Genomic DNA, 10865 nt, shown 5'->3' with positions numbered 1-10865 from the left:
TAGACTCTTAAAAATCTAGGGAGACCTGTTTCTTTTCTTTTCTTTTCTCTTTCCTTCTTTCTTTCTTTCTTTCTCTTTCTTTCTTTCTTCTTTTGGTGGTACTGGGGTTCTTGGAAACCCTTCTACCTCCAGGCTACACTCCCAGACCTATTTTATACTTTTTTTTTTTTAATTTGGAAACAGGGTCTCTTAAGCCCGCGAGCCAGGCTTTGGACCTGCGCGATCCTCTGGTCTCCGCCTCCCAGGCGCGGGGATTACAAGCGTGCACCACCACGAACGGCCTCTTTTTTTTTTTTTTTTTTTTTTCATTTTTCAATGTGGTACTAGGGATTGAGCCCAGGGGTATTCTATCTCTGAGCCATACCCCCAGCCCTATTTTATTCTTTTTTTTTTTTTTTGTGGTACTGGGGATGGAACCCAGAGGCATTCTACCTTCAAGCTACACCCCCTAACCCTATTTTTTATTCTTTATTTTTGAAACAGGGTCTCACTGAGTTGCAAGGGCCTAAGTAGCTGAGGCTGTCCGAGAACCGCGATCCTCTGGTCTCAGCCTCCCGAATGGTGGGATTACAACCTTGCGCCTCCACGCCTGGCTTTCGACTCTTATTCTTTATTTTGAAACAGGGTCTTGCTAGGTTGGTGAGAGTTTCACTACTTGCTGAGGCTGTCCTCCAACCTGTGATCTTCTTGTCTCAGTTTCCCAAGTACCAGGATTATAGGCAATGCACCACCCTATCTAGCGCCAAGACTCTGTTTAAAAAAATAAAACCTAAGAAGGCCTGGGGGTATAGCTTGGAAGTAGAATAACCCTGGGTTATTGCAAGAATTTGGGCTTTCACCCTGAGGGAGCTGAGAGCTGTTGGGAGGTTTTGAGCAGAGGAGTGATGTGATCAGACTTATGTGCCAAAGAGGATCACTACGGTGTTGAGAACAGCCTGAAAACAGACAAGAATGGAAATAGGAGACAAGGAAGAACAAAGGGAAACTGAAGAGATGGTGCTTTGTTCAAAAATGGTAGTGGGGAAAGTAGGAGGGGTCAGATTCGGGACCCATTTTGCAGAAATAAGAACAGATTTGTTAGCCAGGCGTGGTGGCTCATGCTTGTAACCCCAGCATTTGGGAGGCAGAGACTGGAGGATCGCGGTTTGCGGACAGCCTCAGCTACCACTTAGTGAGGCTCTCTGCAACTCAGTGAGACCCTGTTTCAAAATAAAGAATAAAAAACAGGGCAGGGGGTGTAGCTTGGAGATCGAATGTCCCTGGGTTCCATCCCCAGACCCGCAAAGAAAAGAAAAAAGAAAAAAAAAGAATAGATTTGCTGATGGACTGGACCTGGAGTGTGAGGATAGAAGGAATTCCAAGAGGGATTCAGCAAATTGAGGGCACAAAAGGCTTTGCACAGTGCCTTTCTCTGCTTGTGCAGATGCCTGTTCAGGAGACAAACTTAAGAAAGGAGGTTCCAGGAGGCAGAGGCTCAAAGGCAGAACCAAGGCTGCTCAAGTGAGATGGCGGGAAGGTCCTAAGAGGGTCAGATCTAGATGTGACCATGGAGCTGAGCCGCTGTGTTTCTACGAGTCATGTAACAGGGAGGAGTCTGGGAAGCCGACCTGGTGTTGTGTGCGGGAAGGGGAAGCTGGAGGCTGTGGTATCAGGGGAGCAGTGACCTGGGTTGGAACTGGCCTAGTGGGAGTGAGCATAAAGAAAGCAGGTGATATAAGCAGCCTTGTCAGGGAAGAGCTTCCAGTTTGGTGGCAAAATGAACACAGGATAAAGGGAGAATAGTCTCAGCCAGTTGGAGGCCTCAAGTATCAGCCAACAGGGTACTGGTAACATGGCATTTTAGGCCAGGTTGTCTTTAAAGGGGCTCAGTGGAACGAGTTTGGGACTGTTCTTCTGTTGGGTAACAGGACACTGTGTTGGGGAAAGAAGCACCAGGGCCCAAAGATCCCCATATAGGCAAGTACAGGTTCAGTAATTCCTCCCTCTGATTCCTCCCACCCCACTTAGGCCCCACAGCTTCTAGACCATAGTTTCAGGTCAACCTTAGCTCCTTGTTTATTATTTATTTATTTAGGCAGGTCTGGGGTTAGAACCCAGGGGCATTCTACCTCCGAGTTACACCCCCTGCCCTATTTTTTTTTTTTCCTTATTTTGAAACTGGGTCTCACTAAGTAGCTGAGGTTGTCCATGAACCTCCTGTCTCAGCCTCCCAAATGCTGGGATTCCAAGTGTGCACCACCACGCCCCCATGCCCGGCTTAGTTTTGTTGTTGTTGTTGTTTTGGGGGGGTCTGGGGATGGAACCTAGGGGCATTCGACCTCCAAGCCTATTTTTTATTCTTTATTTTTTTTGTGTGTGTATGGTACTGGGGGTGGAACCCAGGGGCTTTCTACCTTCGGGCTATACTCCCAGACCTTTTATTTTATTTTATTTGGAAACAGGGTCTCACTAAGTTGCTGAGAGCCTCAGTAAGTAGCTGAGGCTGGCTTTGAACCTGTGCGATCCTTCTGTCTCAGCCTCCCAAGCGCGGGGATTACAAGCATGGGCTACCATGCCCGGCTTCTTTATTCTTTTTTTTAAATTTTTTTAAACTTTTTTAAACAAATTTTTTATTGAACATAAATGGTATACATTTAAACTATATTTGGTGCCCTCTCCCCCCACCCCCGTTTTCCCTTCCCCCCTCCCACCAATGATTGTCCAGGGTAACCATGTCATATTCATAATTTTACACATGTTCAGATGTAGACCCTCATTAATCAAGATTAGCCTTCCTCCTCTCCTATCTTTCCATTCAAACTTTGCTGATATTTCCCCTCCATTATCTGGAGTCCCACTGGTATCCTCTGTGTTTCCTAGTTTGGGTATATTAGAGGAAACATGTTTCTTTATTCTTTATTTATTTTTGTGTGTATGGTACTGGGGGTGGAACCCAGGGGCTTTTCTACCTCCGGGCTATACTCCCAGACCTATTTTATACTTTATTTGGAAAGAGGGTCTCACTAAGTACCTGAGGCTGGCTTTGAACCTGTGCGATCCTCCTGTCTCAGCCTCCCAAGTGCTGGGATTACAAGCGTGCACCACCAAGCCCAGCTTTTTTCTTTATTTTGACAGAGTCTGACTGAGTTGCAAAGGGCCTCGCTAAGTAGCTGAAGCTGTCCACAAACCGCAATCCTCCGGTCTCAGCCTCCCAACTGCTGGGATTACAAGCATGAGCCACCATGCCTGGCAGCCAGCTTAGTATTATATTTGGATTCAGGGTCTAAGTTGCTGAGAACCTCACTAAGCCGATCCTCCTGTCTCAGCATCCCAAGTACTGGGATTACAAGCGTGTGTTACCATGCCTGGTATGCACATGTGCATGTATTTTGTGGTACTGGGAAGTAAACTCAGGAGTACCTCTAAGTTATACTCCATTCCTATTTTATTTTTATTTTGAAATAGAGTCTCACTAAATTGCTGACAATCTCATTGAATTGCTGAGATTGACCTTAAACCTGTGATCCTCCTGTTTTAACCTCCCAAATACTGGGATTACAGGTGTGTGCCACCACGCCCGGCATTTAATATTGGTGGTACTGGAGAGTGAATCCAGGGGCATTCTACCTCTGAGCTACACCCTCAGCCCTTTTTTATTATTTATTTATTTTTTTGGTGGTACTGGGGTTCCTGAAAACCCTTCCAACTCCGGGTTAGACTCCCAGACAACTATTTTTTATATTTTTATTTGGAAACAGGGTCTCTTAAGCCGGCGAGGCTGGCTTCGAACCTGCGTGATCCTGTCTCCGCCTCCCAAGCGTGGGGATTACAAGCGTGCACCACCACGCCCAGCTTTTATTCTTTATTTTGAAACAGGGTCTCACTAAATTGTGGAGGGCCTCACCAATTTGCTAAGACTGGCCTTGAACCTCTAAACCTTCCTGTCTCAGCCTCCTAAGTACTGGGATTACAAGCATGCAACACCATATTTGGCTTTATTTATTTTACTGTGGTACTAATACCACAATTAATTAATTCATTCATTCATTTATTGTGGTACTGGGGATTGAACCCAGGGGCATTCTACCTCTGGATTACACACCCCCGCCCCATTTTTAAATTTTGAAATAGGGTCTTGCTAAGTTGCAGAGGGCTGAAGTTGATGAAGCTGACTGCAAACCTGAGATCCTCCTGTCTCAGCCTTTCAAGTGCTTGGATTACAATTGTGCACCACCACACATGAGTCTTTATTTATTTATTTATTTATTTTTTGCGGGTCTGGGGGTGGAACCCAGGGGCATTTGACCTCCAAGCTACACCCCCTGCCCTATTTTTTATTCTTTATTTTGAAACCGGGTCTCACTGAGTTGCAGAGGGCCTCACTAAGTAGCTGAGGCTGTCCGCGAACCGCGATCCTCCAGGTCTCAGCCTCCCTAATGCTGGGATTACAAGCGTGCGCCACCACGCCCGGCAGGAGTCTTTATTTTTTATTTTGAGATAGGGTTTTGCTGTGTTGCTGAGGCTGTTCTCGAACCTAGATCCTTCTTGTCTCAACCTCCCAACTACTAAGATCACTGGCCTGTGACACCGGGCCCAGCTTCAAAAAATTCCCCTGGCCAAGGTATGTAAGGAGTTCAGACATCACTCACAGGCAGCTATCACAGTCACCACAAAGGGAGGCAGAGCAACAGTGTGAAGAATGGATCTATTTCAAAGGAGACAGAAGAATGGCGAGGGGAGGTGGCCGGTGGGTCCCCCAGGCTCTACACCAGGAGCAGAGTGGCCGCCTGCTCGTCTTGAGTCTTCTCCAGTAAGTGTCGGGCAAAGGCCTGCTCCATCTGTGCGGCAAGAGAGGAGACTCAGTGAACACAGCAGGGCAGACACTACCCCAAGAGCTCCCTCCCCTGGGAGACGCCCTTCCTCTGGAAAACCGCTCCCCTCCTCCCCATCACAGGCTACTCAGCCCCTGTTCTGAACTCACTTGCACTGTGATAAGATTCTGTGCGGTATGGCTGGGGCCAGGGCTCTCCTCCCAGAAGTGCAGTGTTACTTGGAACTTGGGTGGGGGACCCAGGCCCTGGAAATACCTGTCCAAGTCTAAAAGAGAAAGGGTCATGAGTTGGAGAAAAGGGGACCACAAGCAAGGAGGGAGTATCAAAGAACCCACGCCAAAGGGGCAGTACAGCCAGGAGAAATACTGGGAACTAAGCTGCTGCTAACCCATGTGCAAATAGGAAAGGGAGCCCCTTCCTCAGCGCTCCGCTGGAAGCGCTTAGTGTCCTCACAGGCAGCAGCCTTGGCTGTTAAAACCTTTGCTGCTTGCTCACCCTTCTAGCACTAGGTCATCCACAGCCTTGGAACAGCCATACTGTGTGTGTATCCCCCTAATCGCCTAGCCCCACTGCTAAAGTCAGACTTAGGGTTGAGTGGAGGCTGGACCTGGAATTCTAAGATGGCTGGGAGAGAGGGCCAACTTTAGGGAGTGCCCAGAGTGTGGCAGTGGGTACAGTGGGGCCAGGGCATGTAAGGTGCACTGGCTCCCACACGATGTATGTGTGCAGGAGACGGCCATGAGGTCAAAACCTCTGATGGAACAAACAGCTGGAAATTAGGCCAGAGAAACTACTAGAGGGTATAGGTCCAACACTCCAACATACAGAAACCCATAAAAATGTTCACCATCATTAGCAATCAGGGGGAAGGGAGACACAAACCAAAACTACACCAAGATTCCATCTAACCCCAATCAGAATGGCAATCACCAGGAAGTCAAACAAAAGCCAGATGTGGTGGCGCACACTTGCTTGTAACCCCAGTACTTGGGAGGCTAAGACAGGAGGATTACAGTTCATGGACAGCCTCAGCTACTTAGTGAGGCCTTGCTTCAAAAGTAAGAATAAGAACCGGGTGTGGTGGCGCACGCTTGTAATCCCCGTGCTCGGGAGGCTGAGACAGGAGGATCGCAGAGGTTCGAAGCCAGCCTCAGCTACTTAGTGAGGCTCTCAGCAACCTAGTGAGGCCCTGTTTCCAAATAAAGAATAAAAATAGGTCTGTAAGTATAGTCTGGAGGTAGGAAAAAAAAAACAACCCGGGTTCTACCCTCAGTAACACACACACACACACACACACACACACACACACACACACTCACACACGAATAAAAAATAGAGCTGAGGGTGCAGCTTGGAGGTAAAATGCCCCTGGGTTCAATCCCCAGTGCTGAAAAAAAAAAAAAGAGAAAGAAAAAAATGTCAACAATAAATGCTAGTGAAGGACCGGGTGTGGCGGCGCACACTTGTAATCCCAGCGCTTGGGAGGCTGAGGCAGGAGGATCACACAGGTTCGAAGCCAGCCTCAGCTCCTTAGTGAGACTCTCAGCAACTTAGTGAGACCCTGTTTCCAAATAAAGCATAAAAATAGGTCTGGGAGTATAGCTCCAGGTAGAAATCCCCTGGGTTCCACCAAAAAAAAAAAAAAAAAAAAAAAAAGCTAGTGAGGTTGTGGGGAAATTGGAACTCTTCAACACTGCTGGTGGGATTGCAAATTATTTCAACTGCTATGGAAATCAGTGTGGAGATTCCTCATAAAATTGGGAATAGATCCACCATATGATCTGACTATACCACTCCTGGATATCTTTCCAAAGAGGCTAAAACCAGAGAACTACAGTAATATATGCATATCCATGTTCATAGCAGCACAATTCACAATAACCAAATTATGGCACCAACCTAGGTGTCCAAAAACAGATGAAAGGATTACAAAACTGTGGGATACACACACAATGGAATTCTACTAAGCAGTAAAAAAGAACAACATTACGTCATTTGCAAGATAAATGGATAGACCTGGAGAACATGTTAAGTGAAATTAGCCAATCACAGAAAGTGAAGGGTCATGTTTCCTCTAATATGCAGAAGCTAGAGAGTAATTGGGATAGCAGAGGGACTCCGGATAATGGAGGAGAAACTTCAGGGGAGCCAGGGAAGTGGTTTAGAGGGAGGGGAGTGGGGAGATTGAGAATCAAGGAAGGAATGACTACCATTGGCTTTGTGTACACATGTGGAAATATCAATGTCAATCTCCGCACCTTGTATGGGGAGGTGGGGGGCAGGAAGGGGGCAGGGAGGGAGCCAGGGACTCGCCACGTGCTGTGTGCATGCATGCACGTCACTGTGATTTACATTAAGATGCGAAACTATAATGCACCAATTGAAGTATATTAAAAAAATGAACAACAAAAACTCTGTGCTGACTTGTGTAGAGTGTGCTTTGATGTGACAGTACCCTCCAAAATGTGACTCTCTTGCTAGGCTCCACCTAAATCTTATCCTCCATGACCTTAGTTAGGGAAGGAGAGCTGCCAGGACTGAGCATATGGCCACATAAAATATGCAACACACAAATGCCCTGGTGCCATACACAGGCTATGAGAATCTGCTGGCGGACAGGGTTCTGGCAGGACCCAAGTCGCGCGTGTGCACGGGTCACTAAGAGGCAGGGAGCGGGGGCTTGGGTGCCCATGGAGCAGCCTCACCTCTGCAGAAGTAGGTGGTTCTGAAGAGCTCTACACACTCGTTGCTGGGCAGCAGATGCGGGCCTGGCCCAGGCGGGTCCTGGGGTGCATTCCAGGATATGGGGATGGGGCAAAGGCGCTGTACGAAGAGGCCTCGGGAGTTGCTGGCCACCAGGATGCCTTTCTCAATCTGGCTCAGCAGGCGCTGGGTGGGCTCCGGTGGGTCAGGCTTGGGAAACACGACCTGCTCCATGGTGCTCCTGAAGCCTGAGGGCTCGGCTACAAGGCGGCAGTCCAGGCTGTGCACCTGGGCTGTGCCCACCACGTGCCCGCTGTAGATGAAGGTGAGTAGCAGCGAGTAGTCTGGGGACAGAAGAGCCCAGCTACACCAGGTGCTGGAGAAGAGAGCAGGCTGTTGCAGTCCCTCTCCCCAGGGCACGCCTGATCAGCACAAGGCTTTGGAAATCAATCAACAAAATTGATTTGGAAATCAAGGCTTGCGATCAATGTCCTCAGTTTGCCAGTGAGAAAACTGAGGTGCAGAAAGGGAAAACAAGCAAGGGCTGGGGAAGACAAAGCAGGCTACGGGGCTATGGGGCTGGGGCAGCAGCGCACCTGAGGTTAGAAAAAGTGTCCTCCTCTCCTCATCCTCACTCCCCTTGCTGCTCTTACCCACCAGGGGCTTCCTGTTAGGTTTTCCTGTCACTCAAATAGCTAATATCTGGATTCACCAGTATCAGGGCTTAATGCCCAGGGTCCTGCAGTTTACAAGAGGTTCCCAGAGATTGGGCCTCTGTAAAATGTAAAGAAATCAGCGTCTCTCCAAGCGTGGTGGCACATGCTTGGAATCCTCATGCTTGGGAGGCTGAGACAGGAGGATTGCACAGGTTCAAAGCCAGCCTCAGCTACTTAGTGAGGCTCTCAGCAATTTAGTGAGACCCTGTTTCCAAATAAAGTATAAAATAGGTCTGGGAGTTTAGCCCGGAGGTAGAGGCCCCTGGGTCCCATCCCCAGGACCATAAAAAAAAAAGAGAAAAAAAAAATCAGCATCTCAACATGGATGTCCAGGAACAGAGTATGCAGGCTGGTCCCCCCCCCCCAGCTCTACTGGGGATAGATCCAGGGACATTCTACCTCCGAGCTACACCCCAGCCCTATTTTTTTTTTTTTTTGTGGGTCTAGAGATGGAACCCAGGGGCATTTGACCTCCGAGCTATACCTCCTGCCCTGTTTTTTTATTCTATATTTTGAAACAGGGTCTCACTAAGTTGTGAAGGGCCTCACTAAGTAGCTGAGGCTGTCCGTGAACTGCGATCCTCCAGTCTCAGCCTCCTAAATGCTGGGATTACAAGCATGCGCCACCACGCCCGGATCACCCAGCCCTATTTTTTAGTCTTTATTTTGGAACAGGGTCTCACTGAGTTGCAAAGGGCCTCACTAAGTACCAGAGGCTGTCAACAAACGGGATCCTCTTGTCTCAGCCTCCCAAATGCTGGGATTATAAGCGTGCGCCACCACGCCCTGCTTATTTTTTCTTTTGAAACAGCAAGCTGGTGTTCTTAAGAAATAATGCTTTGTAGAGTTGGGTTAAGCACATGGGATTCTCACTGCCTAGAGACCGGTGCCTGTGTCTAAGTATGGCAGGCCCAGCTTGCTGTCAACCCTGGCTGTCTAGACATGCACTGAGGTCTGAGAAAGCAGACTGAGGGAAGGGAGCAGAAAGAGTCAAAGTGCCAAGTACCCAAGTCCAGGGGGAGTAGACGCTCCATGGATGCTGGATCCTCTTCCCTAGCAGCCTCAGTGGCTTCTGCACCTGGAAGGGAGGCAAAGGCACTGGTCAGTCAGAGTGGACTGGGGAGCCCAAGGGCCAATGGGTGTGGCAGGAAGACAGCAGAGGAGGTGGTACCTTCCTGTGGCTCAGGACTGCTGCTACTGCCCCCGCTGTCCGAGTGGCTTGTTCCCCCATCCGAGCTTGCCTCCTGTAGACACAGCGGCTATCATCAGCCCATCTCTCTCTCCTTGCTGTCCTGCCCTCAGGCCCATTCTGTCCCCACCCCCAGTTCTCACATTACTGAGGGGGTCCTGGTGGCAGGGGGGACTGAGTGTGCGGCTCTTCATGGTATTCTCATCTTCTTCTCTCTTTAAGGACACAGAACTGTGGTGTCGCTTTGATGGTGACTTTCTGGTCTCAGGCTGGGCTGTGGCAATGTTGAGGGTAAAGAAAGGTTAGGGCCTTACTCAGGAAAAGAAGGTAGAGGATGGGTCTGAAACAGCGAAAGGAGAGAGGGGCAAGACTGGGAAAGGAACCTGGACAGTAGCTCCTCAAGGGCAGGGACAGGGTGGCACTCTGAGGGGCGCGAGGGAGGCCCACCACCCTCCCAGGAGGATCATCTCCATCCTTCCTCCCTAATTTACTGATTCAGGGAGCCTTTGCGCAAGGGGACACTCACCAGGGAGGGTTCCTGCTGGCAGCAGCCGGTATACCTTATAGGGCTCAGCGACATCCATACGGCCTCTCTCAGGAACCTCCTCAAATTCAGGACTCTTGTTGAGGGCACAGCGCAGGCGAGTCTTCCAGACAGCAGGGCCCCCCATGTCCCCCTCCTTATTCTTTCCCTTAAATTCTGCCCAGGCCTAGTTAAGAGAGGAAGGGAAAAAGGCAAGGTGTAATATACCCAGCTGTCCCTCCAACAGAGCTGGCCTCACAGGCATGTGGCTTGAGCACTCTCCAGGCTCTCAGCTCAGATACACTTGGAATGGGTTTATGTTCTGCTGTTGCCATCTTGAAATCCTTAGTAATTTTTTTTTTTTTTTTTTGGTGGTCCTGGGGTTTCTGGAAGCCCTTCTACCTCCGGGCTACACTCCCAGACCTATTTTTACATTTTTATTTGGAAACAGGGTCTCCTAAGCCAGAGCGCCCGCGGCTGGCTTCGAACCTGCGAGATCCTCCTGTCTCCGCCTCCCAAGCGCGGGGATTACAAGCGTGCGCCACCACGCCCGGCGAAATCCTTAGTAATTTTTGAAGGTGGGCCCCGAGTTTTCATTTCAGATGGCTTCTGCAAGTGACACAGCTGGTTCTACTCTCCAATTTGCCCTTTTGCTGAGGCCTCGGCAGACAGAAGCATCGAGGGTAAGCAAGCCATTTTATGCTCATCCCTTACTTGAAGGGGATGGTTTCCAAGCCTTTCACCTTGAAGAAGGCAGCATCCTGGTCCTCCCGGAAGTCTTGCTTGCCTGCATGCTTCCAGGGAATCCGGAACATGGTCTTTTCAGAATCATCCCAGCACACTCCGGGGAACTGCCCGCTCTCCACTTGCTCAATTACCCAGTTTCGGAGCTTTCGGGTACTACGTACCCTGCCTGTTGCCAT

General features: G+C 49.3%; 1 protein-coding gene across 1 annotated transcript; it reads right to left on the bottom strand.

The window, feature by feature from the left end:
* Positions 1-4742: 4742 nt before the first annotated feature.
* On the bottom strand, positions 4743-10865 carry IRF9 (interferon regulatory factor 9; the record flags this gene model as incomplete). Its single annotated transcript, XM_080707397.1, has 7 exons — positions 4743-4817; positions 4961-5076; positions 7517-7907; positions 9385-9474; positions 9563-9693; positions 9946-10129; positions 10686-10865. 7 exons carry the CDS (start codon positions 10863-10865, stop codon positions 4743-4745), a joined length of 1167 nt encoding a protein of 388 aa, XP_080563523.1.

This window comes from Muscardinus avellanarius, assembly GCF_963383645.1.
Source record: "Muscardinus avellanarius genome assembly, chromosome: 12".
Taxonomy (NCBI): domain Eukaryota; kingdom Metazoa; phylum Chordata; class Mammalia; order Rodentia; family Gliridae; genus Muscardinus; species Muscardinus avellanarius.
The sequence above is the reverse complement of the archived record's forward strand: the minus strand, read 5'-3'. Positions and strand labels throughout refer to the sequence as shown.